Below are 16,730 nucleotides of genomic sequence, written 5' to 3' on the forward strand. Positions count from 1 at the left end.
CTACAGTTGTGCCCGTTTGCCGTAGAATGAGCAGCATTAAAGATTCTTTATTGAGCGGAGGGCGCGAACCACAGATTTGATGAGCGTGTCTATTGAATCCCTGAGGATTTTCTTGCAGAATGTCAAATTGACTACATGAACACCCGGCACTTACTGTACGGAAGGAGGGAACATCTTTGATTATTGAACACAGGCCAGCGCTGCTATTCTGTGAGAAGAAAATCCTGAGCGGCCTCCCCGGTGACAGATTTTAAGACACAATATTTCGGATTGTTTAGTGATTAGTTTGGCATTCGACTCTTAATCCCACTGACAAATCAAAACGTTTTGGCTCATCGTACTCCTTGTTGCTCCCTCGTCACACGCCTCCATCGTCACAACGCTTGCCAAAGATTGGGCGGGCGACCAAGCAGTTGGCTCTTGCATTTACTGCCTTCTTGCTGAGACACCAGTCACAAACCATGCATCTGTATCTCTTACAGGAAATGCCATTCAGGCCTTTGGGTATGGTCTAGATTACATGGCCAGCAAGAACACGTCTGTCCCCGACCCCTCGGTCACGGTGAAGACGGGGTCAGATCAGTTGGCAGCAACTACCGAGCCTCCTTTTGTGACCATTGTGAAGGTAAAACACTTCTTCTGAAAGCACCGCAAGTGTTGAAGCATCACATTCATATGCAAACTGTATTGTACAGAGTTTATCTTGTCACATATGGGTGAAATAAAGATTTGTCTCTGTGCATATCTGTGGGTACTTCCCAGTAGTCTTTGCATACATTTGTTGAAATAGGCCTATTACTTGAAGAACCACAAAATCACCCCTAGACTCGGCAACCATGAAAGGAGGATTTTGCGGTGGTAAAGACTAGCATGCCACGCCGTCCAAATTCACATCGAATTCAATCTTTATGCCTCTTAAAGCAATTGGCACGTCAAATTCAACATTTCATGATAAAACAGTTTGTGCTACACCCAAGCTGATGACATTTGCTGAAATAATACACTTCTCCCGCACAGAATGGAATGGTGAAAGAAAATGGAAGGTGGGTGATTTAATCTGGATTAGTGGTTCTAAAACACTGGCCTAGGGCCTCTTTCTCTACTGAATACCATCTCCTCAGAACACGGCAGTCAAGTCGACTGGAACTGGGTTCAACGTCTGGTGCGGAAAAAGCGCACAAATGTTTGTCTTTTAATAGAACGGTGCATCAGTTTCCGTTCAAATAAAGTGTGACAGAAATGACAGAAGCCTACTGCCAAAAACTCCCCCTCTGTCTCTCTAGTAGAGGGGAGAAATATTTCTCGGTGTGCTTTCGGCTAGGCAAAATTTTTCTTTTTTTCCCCCTTTGCAGCAGTCTACTTTAAGACTAATGATGTTCTCTCACCTTTGCAAGAGATCGGCTTACAAATCTTGGCTAAATGAGATTTAGCCATGCTATAATTGATTCTGATCTTAATGTTATTTTTGTGTGATCGTAAGAGTCAAATCTGTGCAGCACGCAGTGGAAAGTTTATGAATGCAACTTTGCATGCTGGGTGAATGGCCATTAATATTATCTATTTTGAGTCTTTCCAAGGGCCTTCACAGTCATTGAACACACACGAGTCATGCAGCATTGTATTCGCATCCCCCTCTATGCCCCCACATAGCTGTGAAGGCATTTTAACCTGAACTACAGTTGTAATGAGAACAAATAATAATGAGCTGCGTCAGTGAAAAATATGTGGGGGTGATAAGGATATGGGGCAGGGGGCGTTTTTTTCCTCCTGAGGATTTGTGTGTACATGACAGTATTGACGCACCGATCTGTGCCTGTCGAACAGCAGTGCGGCATTTAATTTATTGTAAAAATGGTAATTAGGAAACAATAAGACGTGTGATTACTCAAGCCGGAAGTCTATAATTAGTGAGTGAGCTACGGGGACATTTTTGGGCAGCCCTGCATTCTATGCACGGCAATTAAAACTTGTCAAACTCGGATGACAGATAAATTGGGAGGACATTGTTTGACTCGGCGGCAGGGTGACCGACTCGTTAGAGCGTCAGCCTCACAGTTCTGAGGACCCGGGTTCAATCCCCGGCCCAGACTGTGTGGAGTTTGCATGTTCTCCCCGTGCCTGCGTGGGTTTTCTCCAGGCACTCCGGTTTCCTCCCACATCCCAAAAACATGCATAAATTGGAGACTCTAAATTGCCCGTAGGTGTGACTGTGAGTGCGAATGGTTGTCTGTTTGTATGTGCTCTGCGATTGGCTGGCAACCAGTTCAGGGTGTACCCCGCCTCCTGCCCGATGACAGCTGGGATAGGCTCCAGCACGCCCGCGACCCTAGTGAGGAGAAGCGGCTCAGAAAATGGATGGATGGATGTTTGACTCCTGTTGGCAGAGGATGGTAATGGACGTCCAAGTGAGCACATAACATGGAGGACAGAGGGCATCCTAGGGGATGGCATCCATCTGTGCAGAACACTACTTAACATTTTGACCTGTGCCAAATCAATTTTGTTTACGTATGTCATAAACATACAGGCAATTTAACTTTTCAAAACTTCGGCCAGTCACAATGCTCACTTCTTGAAAAAGAAATCGGCTTTCAGGCACCGGTCTCGAAAAGTAAGTTGGACTAGTGAACGCCACCCTAATATTTTTAGGTAGTCTTTAGTAATGTAAGAAAGTAGACAAATTGATAAGATACAACTAAACTTTTTGCCAGAGAGAATTACTTCTTACATAAATATATTATAACGAGACCATGATGTCCCCTAAACAATGCCATACGTCAAACATTTTTTTTTTTTTTTAAATTAATTAAAAAACAAGTACGGCTGTCTTCTTGTGCCATGTGACGACTTATTCTTACGTTTTTTTGGAGTAATCCTGCAAACTATCTGTCCTACTATTTAATTGTTACAAAATCAAGTGACAAAATGACAAACACAGTCGTGGCTTCAGAATTTTGCATTGATCTGCATGAGCAGATTCGTAGCCCCGGGTATAGATCAATGCATGAATGTGTGTGTGCATGCACATATGGCTGGAAGAACGGACTGATGTATGGATTGATGCATGGTTAAATGCATGCATGTACGTACGAGGACCAAGACAAGTGATAACCTACAGTATATGAGGAGCAGTCAGCAAGAAGTGAATACAGAACGAGTCTGTGACTAAGCCTGCTCAGGTCAGTCATACTGAGCACTTACAGCTCATTTAGATGCGTAATTATTCCACACGTCACTTCCATTTCTGACTGTGGGCTTTATCCCATGCTCAGTGAGTAAACATGTGGGCGGAAAGCTCGGTCCTGTGAGCTTTGGAGGTCTCAAGGGTAGATATTACAAGTAGTAATGTGTTTCATGCGCTCATGTTGCTAGTTTTTTTAGTTAACTACCAGCCAAATTTAGTTTTTTGTTTTCCTTAAAAAAATAACGGACATTAATTAATCTGGCCTCTCACCAAAAGTCAGCTGGGAAAAGCTCCAGCTCAGTCATGACCGGAGGTGGGTAGAGTAGCCAAATATTGGAGTCAAGTAAGAGTACTATTACTTTAGAATAATATGACTCAAGTAAAAGTCAAAAGTAGTCATCCAAATATTTACTTGAGTAAGAGTAAGAAAGTATTCAATGAAAAAACTACTCAAGTAAAGAATAACTTGTGAGTAACTTCTGATTTTTATTTTTTTAAATCAGAGCATCAACATCAAATACAATAAAATAAAGAAATATATGATAGTCAACACACACCTGCCACCATTTCAATTTTTAACTGCCCAAAAACCAACAACACATGCATTGGGCCCTGCAGAAACATTTGCTTTATTCGCTTAAATGGCTTCATGAAGAAGCTGTTGGCTAAACAGACTTAGTGATTGTGTGGGCGCGTGCGTAGTACAGGGCTAATGTTGCCTTATCCACTACCAATACAAACAATAGAAACATCTGCAACTTACCGCAAGGTGTTATCTCATGTTAGAAGTGGGCTCAAATATCCGAATTTGGGCAGTCACAATTTAAGAGCTGCATGATAACGCTGTTGTTTTTTGGAGTCTGTAAAGTAAACACTGCCGCGCGGCAGTTTTTTTTGTTTTGTTTAGTTTTTTTCCCCCCCCCCACAAACTGAGTCATTCTGATTGGCTCGCAAAACCTACGTGCGTAGTCATGTGACTGCCTTGTGTCGTCCGATTGGTGAATTGGAGTCAAATGACAGTGATTGGTGCAACGGCCGCACTATGCAGAAGTCGAAGATGGAGTCTAAAAATGGACGCGCACACGCAAGAATGGATAAATAAAAGTAGCGAATGGCATGTCGATCATTGTAACGGAGTAAAAATATCGATCCTTCTTCACATAAATACTCAAGTAAAAGTAAAAAGTATGCTGCATTTAAAGTACTCTTACAAGTACAGTTTATCCAAAAAAAAAACTTGAGTAAATGTCACGGAGCAAATGTAGCGCGTTACTACCCACCTTTGGTAGAGGAAAAGCCCTACATAAAATGGATGGTTGGATAAAATAATCTGTTCGAGGCTCATCAGGGTTTTGTTATTTAGACTTTAGTCAAGGTAGAGGGAATTATGAACAGTTCTAAATAGCAGTCAGTGATAGCACTTATTCTTCGGGGGGGGTAGGAACTACACTAGAAAAATTTAAATTAATTTGCCGTTAATCTGAGGCAATTTAAATAGTGACATCTATGTGCCATCTCCAATTTAACATGAGTTGGAATGTGATAGTTAACTCTAAACACAGCCACATCCCCAGTTTTAAGTGTGTGCACATTTGTGCAACCACATTATTTCAGTTACTTGTACTTGGCCTCTCCAAGAGACTCCATTTTATTCACTTGAGTGGTACAGGTTATAGATCATATCAATGCTGGAAAAAGGTCTGAAATCATTTATTTTAGTCTATTTTTTTCTATCACAAAAACCTGGCATTTGAAGAGGAAGTGTAGACTTTTTATATCCACTGTAGCACTGTCGTGTTGATTTTTAGCTCAACTGAATTCAATCGATCATGGACAGCTCGGGGCTGCTCAATAAACAGTAGCGCAGTGCCAACGTCAACTAAGTCAACGCCGTCTACGTGTCTATTAACGTGCTCAGTGACAAGAAGGATGCATCTTAGTCAACACTTTATGGCTTGGTGAAAGTTGGCAAGCTGCGCCCGTGTGCATGTTGGCGTGAGAGCTTGAGTAAACAAGTGCGTGTGTGGACATTGTCTGTTCTGTCACAGTGTCTAAATGTGTGGGTGTGTTTACGCCAGCTCAAAGGTCTTAGTGTATGTGTGGCTATTGGCTGCAGCCACAGATCTGGACTCATGTCAACAGGCTGCTGCCACACATCACTGCGCCTGCTAATTAATTGGCTTTTAGTTGCAGATGTGCCTGGTGCATTGTCAAAGCTGCTCATGGCTTTTTTTCCACCCTCTTCATTTTTGGCAGCCTTTGGTTAACCATTTATTTGTGTGGCAGGCTCTGTATCTTTTCTAGGAAAGAAAAATGTTTGTCACCTGTAATGATAATTCAACACAATTTTCTCATTATTTATATTCTCCTTATACCTCATTCCATGCGAGATGAGTTGCAGGAAGATAACGGCTTTTTTTTCCCTCGGGAAAATGGCATGAAGTGCAATTTCTGTAAAGGTTACATTGGAGGAGATGAGATGAAGGGACGGAGGAGTACAAAATGTTTCATGTTCTTTATGATGTGTTTCTGTATTGCGGCACCACACTGAAAATGATGCCTCCTACAAATTGAGCGTGACTATTTTAACTTGGAGGCAAACTGTTTCGCTTTTGTGCTGCAAGAAGCCTAGAAAATTGAAAATGTGCTAGAAATACCAACGATTGTTTGGGAGAGGGGAAAAAACACAAAACACAATAAGACTATTGTAGTGTGTAGCAATAAGAGTGCAACTCTGGAGGCCACACATTTTAATATCTGAACTGATGCGGTCCCATTGCTCCTTGCTATAATGCGACCATTGAGGCACATTTCTCTCATTTTGCACACTATGCAAAAAGTTCTGTGAGCATTGTTTTTTTTTTTACTTTCGTTTTTGTTTGTTTGTTTTTTTAGTCAAACCACAGACGACGAGTTGCCTTGCAACTGTGTCGTTCTGACCTCGTCCCGTGGTAATTTATGCCTAATAAAATATTGAAGCGAATGCCCAGCTAGCTTCACTAGCTTGGCTTGGTCGTGTGTTTTTCTTGTAAATAAACTGTAATGATAGCTTTTAAAAAGAAAAAAAAACTGGCTGGCTCGAACTGAAAGAGGAGACGCACAAAGCAGCGTGGGCTACAAATATGCACACATCAACACATTTGCTCCAGCAAAAGTTTTCAAGTTCGTGCCAAACTGAGTCTCCGATGCATTGAAGATTTCTACTTTCTGACTCATCATTTTCGTTCATCCTGCTCTTCTGCTCGGACAGCAGTCACCTCCGCCGCGAATCAAATGCCAGAACATGAGACCGAGCGTGTGAGTCACATCTAACCTTTACACGTCTAACTCTCTCCCTCTCCGTGTGTGTGTCCCTCCATGCGCTCAGTATCCCGAACCGAGAGATGGCGGACCCGGCAAACCCCAGGGCCTGCCAGAGGATCACTGCGCCTGTGTGCGTGCCAACGTCTGGGCTCTGCTTCCCGGTCTGGCTTTGGCTCTGCTCCGGGCTCAACATGCCTTATAGAAGTGCCAGGAGGGGGGAAAGAGGTCACCCTCCCACAAGCTGATCCCAAAAGCAGAAGGTGTTATTTCTCTGACTGATATTAAGAAGACGGAATCGCTGGATGTTTGACATGGAAAAAAGGAGGTGGGGGGGGGGGGGGGGGGATCCAAATGAGGGTTAAAGTTGAAATGTTTGACTTTCATTGACTTTCATTTGGTGTCATCCCAACACAGACTACATGGATTGAACACATGGCTTTGAAAAAAAAAAAAAAAAAAAAAAAGGACCCTCCCTGCCATGAGGGCCTTCTCCCTCTCACAAAGACTTTTCAGCAAAGGAGGAAGCCATGATGATCAAAGATTGACAAAGAGAAAACCATCAACGAAAAGGTTGAGAAAGAATGTCGTTTTTAATGTCTTTGAATAGGTTCTTGATTTGAGGGGGCCCACAGGAGATGATTACAGCGCGTCTATTGTAGACTCTAATCTGTAAAACCTACTCAGTGTTCTAAGTGTTGGTAAAGTATCTGTGACCATAAAAAAAAAATTAAAAAAAATTTAAAAAATTGTGAAGGCTCTTTCATTTTGGGTGCCCCAGTGTGCAGTTTTATGGGAGATGGTCAAATGTTGTTCATGGTTCTTTACTCGTTTGAGATGTTGCTGTTGACCAACCATGGCTGTACGCCACCCATCCACTTGCACATGTTAATATTTGTCTATGTATTTAATGAAAAGAAAAGAAAAAAAACACCTTGTTTCCTTTCTTTCAGCCAAAATTATATCTGCAGTGATGACTGTGTATTGACTTTGAAATGGATTTGTTACTTACGGAAGGTCTTCATTATCTGCGTTTAAATCTGTCTATGTAGGAATGATGACAAATAATGTATACAGGAATGAGATTAAATGAACTATGTCTGCTTAGAAAGCTACAACCTGATGTGTGAGTGATTTAATGTGTTCATCAAGACAATCAAACAAAGTGTGTGTTTGGCTTTGTGATATAAAAAGTCCACACACCCCTGTTCAAATGCCAGGTTTTTGTGATGTATAAAAATGGAGACCAAGATAAATATTTTAGAAACTTTTTTCCACCATTTGTGACCTATAACATCCATCCATCCATTTTCTGAGCCGCTTATCCTCACAAGGCTTGCGGGAGTGCTGGAGCCTATCCCAGCTATCATTGGGCAGGAGGCGGGGTACACCCTGATCTGATTGCCAGCCAATCGTAGGGCACACATAAACAAACAACCATTCGCACTCACATTCACACCTAGGGACAATTTAGAGACTTCAATTAACCTACCATGCATGTTTTTGGGGTGTGGACATGTACAACTCAATTGTTTTTCTAATCTTTTTGAGAGGGGAAGTAAAGATAACCTGATATAATGCGGTTGTATACCTTTTTATAACTGGGAAGTGGCTCAAAATTAACCAATCACATTCGAGCTCTTGTTAATCACACATCTGCCACCATTTAAACTGCCTCTGGTTAAATCCAATCTTAAGATGTTCTTATAAGCCTTTCCTGACATGAGTTTGCTTTCGAGCAAGTCTGACAGTTTTGTACACTGCTATTTCAAACTTTTCATAATTCCTTCCACCTTGTCTAAGGCCCTAGTTCCAGCAGAAGAAGAAAAAAAGAGGCAAATCTCCATGCTTTACTATAGCTATTGTGCTCTTTGGTGACGAGCAATGTAGTGTTTGCCCCTTTTTGGAGTTATGGGCTTTGCTTTCATTGGACCAAAACAAAATCTCCCAAACACGTGAGAAAATGTTATAAGAGGGTGTGCACTGTGTACACTTGTACAACCACATTTTAGGTGTTTATTTTTACTTCAACTCTCAAAAAGATTTATAAAAATTCAATTGAGTTGTAGAGATTGTAGGTCACGTCAATGATGGAAAAAGGTTTGAAGTGATTTATTTTTGTCTCATTTTTCTGTATTACAAAAAACTGGCATTTAAAGAGGGTGTGTAGACTTTTCATTTCCACTGTGTATGCCTGAGAAAATGTTGCGTCATCAATGTGATGAGACCAGTTGGTGAAGCATGTTAGGACCAATGCAGGACAGAAATACTCTTACAATGAGAGAGGAGGGAAAGGTATCTATTTTTTGTGTTTGTGCAGAATTTTATTGATAAGAGTAGTAAGGTATTTTGCAAAAAGTGAGGCTATTTTTTCCGCTCAAAGTTTGAAGGACTGTTATCTGTATGCTAAATAAATTATGCTAAAAGTGTAGTTGCTGCTGAGCTTAGCTGTGTATAAAGATTGGAAACAAGAAAATGGCTTGTCTGTTTTTTTTTTTTTTTTACGTGAAGCGCTTAATATGTCTCTGCCATTGTTATTTTGATCCGCATGCTATGGCCAGATTCCACACAACCACTATCTTGTCGAAGCCAAAAGCTAAGCAGAGCTTCACGTTGTTGAATGATCATATTTGTAATGCAAAGAACTTCTAGATCTAGATCTCAAACTAGTTCACTGCGCACCATTCATGTTTACGAAGCCTCATCTTTCAGGACCGTCGTAAACTGAGAACCCTTGCATGTAACGACTCATGGCAGCAGTCACTAACACAGCAACAAAAACCCGTATGAGCTTTTACTTGTGCGCCAACATGCAAAAAGGTTGTGCAACGTGACAAAAAGCTTGCTGTAATGCTTTCTCCAGCAACCATGTCTCTTTGAAAAGTCATGCTTTGTTGTTGTCATGGTAACCAGCCACACATAGCCAGACACACCGCTCCAGACTCAGACAAATATTTTGTAATGTGTTTTAATAAGAAAACTAGCACTCTTTAAGATTGTACTTCATAAAAACATACAGTAATGACACAAATAGAATGGTAAGAATTTTTTTTTAATTGTCACATTTTTTGCTTCAATACAATGGACATTGTGCTCCTCCTTCTGTTATGTGTGTGCCTTAACCACCTCGGGCAGTATAAGACAGACATACGGATCCACTGTACAGCCAGTCTCAGCTCCTCAGCAAGCTGCAGTAATTTTAGTCATTCTTTGCAGAGGATAAAGAATATGTCTGTGAGTATTTTTATGTTAGTGTATTTTTCTGTGTTGCTCCACGGTTTGTGTCAAATATCCATCGCCTAAAGCAGGGCTGTCAAACTCATTTTTGTCACAGGCCACATCGTCGTTATGACTTCCCTCGTAAGGCCGCTACAACTGAACCCATATAAATGAAAGATTACCTCATATACTGTCATTACATACAGTATACACATTGATGAATAACCAGTTTTGAAATCAGAAGCCTATAAAAACGTGTTTTTCGACTATTACATTTCTTTTCAAAGTGGGATTGATGACAAAAAAAATGCTTGCAAATATCTCAATGGTATTACACCAGAACACAATGAGCAATTTTGATTTGCTTTCGCTGGCCACGTAAAATGATGAGGCGGGCCAGTTTGACACATGTGGCCGAAAGGGTTATAATACAACACTCATGTTATTTGTTAGCCTGTCTATGGCATTTTCCATTGTGTGTTAGCATTAAGCTAGGCGACTCGGTGAGGGAAAAGTTATGTCGTTGTTTTAAATACAATGTTTTATGTTTAGTCTGACAGTAAACTTCAACTGGGAGTGGTCGTAAACAACTTAAAACGTCTTCTTAAAGAATTGTTCACTATCTGCTTAACTGCTGCTTGTTGTGAAGCGAGTTAAATTCACTGCCACCATATAGCGCTCGTATCTCCAATTTGTGCTCGCAAGTCGAAGCAAAAAAAATAATTGAACGGCAGCACATCTCCAAAAAACTTGTAAGTCGGGTCCACCATCTCAAGGCTCCACTGCACTCTAAACAGGGCTGAGTGGAGAGTTTATGATGACACAATGTTTTGAAGTTACAAATGATGCACAATGAACTAGTTTGCATGTAAGAGTAAGTCGTCAAAACATCCAAGCAGGCACGCTCAGTTACCACTGTACTTAGTTTTTCATTGGATTGTTTTATATTCATGGCCCATAAGTCTTTTTCGTATACTTATTGACTGTAATTATGACCTTACTTCTACTATTACTTAGTGTAGGTTAGTGTTGGCCATGTTCAGATTTGCTTAAAAATGCAGGTTGTCGCTGCCATAAGAACAGAACTCGTAAAACTGAGGACCCCCTATGTACTATGCTACAGTAAGTGTTCTGAATTGTCTTATTTTTTCAACAGTGACATTGCTGCGCCTGTGCAAGCTCATTGCGCAAACTCACAGCAATTTAGCAATAATAGGCTGCACACAAAAATCCTGCATTTTGCCATAATTGCAAATCTATTATGGTTAAGGGCCTATTATTATTTTTTTTACATTAGTTGTCATTATACCTCCAACGCCACCAAGGGTAACTATACATTAAAGGATTCTAAAATGACTGTTTGCACTACAAAATCCTCCTAATAAAGTGCATGGAAAGGCACATGCCAGCAGAAGAACTGCTCTTTAAAGCTATGTGATGACTCCGTTTCCCCATGAGTCTTGTTGTGGCCACTCTCATCTCATGACACCAACTAATGATGCTGCCTTCTCGTCCAACAGCCACACTTTCCCACGGTGCTCGCATGCGCAGGCAATGCACATCCTCTGCAGGGTGCTTTCAACTTAATCTTTTTATGTCCACTTAAGAAGAATTTGGCTTTTGATGTCAACATACAGTGCAAATCGCGTTGGGAGGAAAGTTACATGGGCCACACAAACACCAGGCTACGGTGTTTGTTTCCAATTTGAATACTGTGGCCAACTTTTATGTAGTCATCTTACATAAACATTTGGGCTTAACTGCACTCACACGGTGGCTCCGAGCGTCTCACATCAGAGTTAAATTGGTGTTAATTAACAGCCTGCTGCATCTCATACAGAAGCAAAAGGCTTTCTTGTACACGAGTATCAGATGCATGGCAGTGTTTTTGTGGACCGTCGTTTTTTTCTGTTCAGGAATTCATAAATGATGTGCTTTTAACGGTTTATGATCATTATTTATATTTTAGCTTTTGATATTCCAATATTGCAGTTGGCAAAATAATTGCTTTTCCGGCTGTGCTTCAGATCGCTTTTAGACACGCTGATTCTTATTGTTCACAAAGAGAACATTGGATTTAGGGCAGGCACACACTGAGATTTGGGCTCAATAATACAGAGAGGAGCTCTCATAAAGTATGAATTGGTTGGGAAGTATTCATACTAATGTATCACAAGGAACACGGTCCCAGCTCTGTTGCTTTATACAAAATGCAGTTGAATCTAACATGTAAATATTAGGAAACAGATCTTCCACTGTCGCACTGTGAGTAAATCTCTTGTGAAACCAAACATTCTGCAAAATGTAAACTGCCTCATAAATTGTCCTGCAGCTGAATATCTCAGACGGAACAGTAACAAATGTGAGGATGTTCTTTTAGGTCGCCTGGATTCCATCAGAGTGAACACAACCAGCTCAAAGCAATACATAATTTTTCTCCAAACTAAACATGCAGGCAGACTTAGTCAAATGTGCTTTCTCTGTGGTGGAAATAGATGTATAATAACTGTGACCAGAATACCATTATTGACTGTGGCTCCTTGTACACACAATGGTCAGTTCCAGTGGGAAATGGAAAGATTTGCTAATCTGGTGAGTTTACTGCTTCGGGTTGCTGCAAGTCTAAACTGCACTCATTAGAGGTCTTATCTCAACATAAAAAATAAAAACTCACTATACATTTTCTTAAAAAATTATATTGATGAAATTAAACATTGTTAAACAGCGGCACGGTGGGCGACTGGTTAGAGCGTCTGCCACACAGTTATGAGGACCGGGGTTCAATCCCCGGCCCCGCCTGTGTGGAGTTTGCATGTTCTCCCCGTGTCTGCGTGGGTTTTCTCCGGGCCACATTTCCTGCCACATCTCAAAAACATGCGTCGTAGGTTGATTGAAGACTCTAAATTGCTTGAAGGTGTGAATGTGAATGTGAGTGCGAATGGTTGTTTGTTTATATGTGCCCTGCGATTGGCTGGTGACCGGTTCAGGGTATACCCCACCTCCCGCCCAAAGATAGCTGGGAGAGGCTCCAGCACATCCGGGACCCTTGTGAGGATAAAGCGGTACAGAAAATGGATGGATGGATGGATGGATAGATGTATCTTATTATTCCATTAATCAATGCACTAATCGATAGAAAAAAATATTATAAACATATTCGATAGAAGCAGTCCTAAATATAATTACTTATAATGGTGGACGACACCCTGGACTGGTCAACCAGTCTAACTCTAACATTCGCACTACCACTGAGTGGAAACCGAACCCTCTCTGCATTCACCAAAGTCAGGCGAATGACCCACGACACCAAAATGTCCAAACTACTGCCCCGGGGGAACAGTTGCAGGCCGCTGTCCATTTTGTAGCAGGTCTCGGCATACACTAAAAATAACATTTGACCAGCGGTGGGTAGGCACGCGTTGCATTTATTTTTGTACATTCGTTACATTCTTCATCTTACTCCAGTTTGCGCTTGATTTTGTTCTGAAGGTGTAGATGTGATTTTGCTGCTGCTCAGTGCTGGGGCAGCCCTATTCTAGTGGACACAGGGCAGCGGGCCACCCCAGAATCCTGAAAAAGCCCATCTGAAAGTTCCTAACTATTTGCCTGACACCTTTAACAGACTGTTATAATATAAAATTGCTTGATGGACTGGTTTTCGCAAGAATGTCAAAGTGGCTCTTGTACCCATAGATTTTTTTGTATATTGCCCTTGGAGGAAAAGGTTTGTACACTCCTGCACTACACCATCAGTGAGCTGCTTAAATAAGTTAATTATTTTTTTTTTTTTGTATGTAACTGTCCTGAGCACACCTTGCTTTATGCCATAGACCATAAATGATCATGTTGGTCTTTCTAGAGGAAAATAAATGTTTGGCTCACCTAAACAGGTAATTAAAGTAGCTGCTGAATTAAAGGTCCTGACCTGCAGAAAACAAATTAATCAAATATTCATGGCGGCCCTCTCCTCGGCCTAAGATCGAGGTGAAAAAGACTGCGGATCAGCAGTTCCTTAACGCGGCTCAAGAGAGTTCTTATGCATGAGGAGTTACACAACAAGCAGCACAATTTAGACACATTTCCAACAATTTAATGCCGCACAGGAGTGCAGCGGTGAGACGGCTTGAAAAGAGAAATAAAGTGCTTTTATAGCAGGAAGAAGTGCTCTTTGGCAGCTGGGTACGGTTGTTAGATGTACAGCCAAACTGATAGGGTTGTGTGTCTGCACGATTTAAGCTCCCCAGATAGAAATGCGTAGGACATGCGTCTGTGGTTGTGTAGAAGAGACGCACAAACTTTAAAGCACAAACTTGTGGGCGCTCCTTTTGTGGCCGTGTCCTTGCGTCGCTTGCTGTGTTCAAACTCCAAGCCAGTGTTTGCGCGCTCATCCACCAGCGTGTGAACTCTTAAGTGTAAACAGCTGTGCATGTGGATATGATTGAAAAAGAAATCTTGAAACAGTAAATTTGCTAGGAAAGCAAATTCATTTGCAGTTCTTTTATGCAGTTAAAGGACCCCTTGTGGAGTCTAACTCGTTTCTCCCTTGTCGAGACAGCAGCAGAGGAGTCAGGTAGCAGAAGGAAGTGGGGGGAGGGGGTGATCATTTTGGGGCATGGGAATAAAAATAAGCGTCAGGTAGCTGTAGCTTCACTATTGATTAATGAGTCAGTGAGATGATGTCGCTTATCCACATTCTGCACATGTTGGTGAGAGATGGTTTACTGAGACTAGGAATACTGCAATCATAAATGGCTTCAATCTCAATCCCATCATTTAGTTCTTTTTTTTCTTCTTGTTTTCCCCCCAGTGGGAGTTCTCTACGTCTCTAAATGCCACAGCAACTGGATGTGCTAGCGTGAAAGTTCGCAGTGCGCATCAGGGCCTTTGTTTTTTGAGATTAGCACAGGAAATGATTTAAACACTTGTAATGCGACGTTAATGTGGAAGGTTCTCGTAGCATTGTGTTGTGGGCAAGTGCAGAGGCTGAGAGCTGGAAAACATCCTTGCTAAAATATTTAGTGACGGTCACGGATGCGCTTCAAAATATATCCCATTCACAGCTGACACAGCTGAATGTTTGATACCAACGTAGATTGATCCAGTTTGATACGCAATGTGGAAATGTTGCTTCTTCATAAATATGTATGCCATGCTTCAATGGTTTTTTTTAAACCACTTTGACATGAGCCGGGTATGACAGAAGAAGAATCAATCTTTATTGTCATTAATTTCTACTTTTACATGACTATTAATAAAATGCGTCTTCTGCATTTCCATCACAGTAGTGAACATAAAGCACACACTAGGGAAAGGTGTGACTTATAGCGCAACAGGGAGCAGTTTTGGGGTGTTTCGGTGCCTTACCAACAACCAGGTCTGAAGCAATCTAATGAACTATGCCATAACAAAAGTCGTTAATAGGACATGCTGATTAAAATTGGCTTTTTTTAAATGCTTGGATACAAATAGCTGGGTCTCTGGAGTGCCAAAACCCAGCAAGTGTGAAATTAAAAGTTTCTCCCTGTTTCTGAAAAAAGCAAGCTGTACTGAATTTTGGGGGTAGTTATGTAAATTTTCCAAATTGTGATGTCACAATTTGACTAGTTCACATTATAACAGTCCCCACACAGCTTCTTTGCCCATGACATGATCTGCTCCGCTCGGTGAAGATCCAGAGCAACTTTCAAGCCACCGCCGGAATCCTGCCAGACTGCACTGTCTGAAACGATACCATTCAGAGGCACTATCATGCAGAAACATCCACATATCCCACAGGTTTGATCATGTCAGCTAAAAGGTAAGCAGAGCTGCACTGAGTTTTGTTGGATGCACAGATTAGCATTAGCTAACAGCATTAGCTTCTGATAACCTGCAAATAATTGATTGCTGTATGAAGTTGTAAGATGAGTTTTTACAAAAAATAAACATTGCTCTAGTCGCAAAGCCTGGGCTCTGCCCCCAGTTGTCATGGTAATAAAAGCTTGGCTCACTATTAGCCCAGCAGTTTATTGGTTACCTAGCATGAGACCGGTCTGCCCTATTAAACGTGCTAATTTCAGCAAGACAAGAAAGTATCATTCTTGATCTTTGAGGTATTTTGACGACAGCTGGAACTGTTTTAAACGGTGAAAAACTACATAATGTCGCATTTAAAGAAAGTGCAGGTAACACAGACTTATGTCCCTGTTTTCCTGTCTCCTGTTATTTTTTGTGTGTTCAGTCACTTTCTGAAGTGCTGGTGGGCGGAGCTTCGCTGTCGCACCTGCTGGCAATTTTTGCCAAGCGGTATTTAAACTGTGTCACAGCGGAAGGAAGGATTATTTCTTCTGATTGCTTATCACCATTGTTATTACAGTTTGTTATTTGTCCCTTGCTCGCGAGCATACTCGCTGATTGCCTGGTTTCAAGTAAGTACTGCTGTGATTCTTTGTTCTCTTTTTCTACTTTGTGCAGGTTAGCTTCAGTTATTGATTTTGGTATTTTGTATTTCCGCCCTATGTAGGTTACACTGTATTTGGTTTTGTTTCACAATCTGTACTTCTGCTTAGTGTAAGTTACTTTCCCTCCGCTGTGGCTCCATCCACCTTTAGTTATTATAATCAGTGATATTAGTTTTGTTTACGATTACTTTTTGTAACCGTTTTTCATTTGTTTATTCTGTTGTTTTGGTATTTCATGTTTGCGTGCTCCTAGGTTTGAATAAAGATTAGCTGGAGCCAAACCCTACACAGACGAAATGTCCGGTGGCATCAAAGTAATGCATTGACAGTTCACAATGAAATCAGCATAATTTAGGCCACTTGATAATTCAGCCTAGTGAGTCCAAACCAGGTTGCAGTGGCACAATAGTGACACAAAAAAGATCAGCAAGGGTGCCACAGGAAATTATCCAAATTCACTTAATTTGTCCAAAAATTATTTTTTAAATGAATAAACTGTATAAATGTGTTCATCTATGCCAGCAGCGTAGAGTGACAGGCAGAACAGTTACATGTTCGTTGACAAGATGGCAGAAGGTACAATAAAC

At 41.2% G+C, this 16,730-nt stretch overlaps 1 protein-coding gene across 1 annotated transcript in view; it reads left to right on the plus strand.

Moving 5' to 3' along the window:
• Window positions 1-6,806, plus strand: part of LOC133400633 (GDNF family receptor alpha-2-like) — an 81,804-nt gene extending 74,998 nt beyond the window's left edge. Inside the window, exons 7-8 of the mRNA XM_061673479.1 lie at window positions 483-625; window positions 6,552-6,806. Coding sequence (XP_061529463.1) covers window positions 483-625; window positions 6,552-6,689 — 281 coding nt within the window. The 3' untranslated portion in view covers window positions 6,690-6,806. The remainder of the gene's footprint in view (window positions 1-482; window positions 626-6,551) is intronic.
• Window positions 6,807-16,730: the final 9,924 nt, after the last annotated feature.

This window comes from Phycodurus eques, chromosome 3, assembly GCF_024500275.1.
Source record: "Phycodurus eques isolate BA_2022a chromosome 3, UOR_Pequ_1.1, whole genome shotgun sequence".
Taxonomy (NCBI): domain Eukaryota; kingdom Metazoa; phylum Chordata; class Actinopteri; order Syngnathiformes; family Syngnathidae; genus Phycodurus; species Phycodurus eques.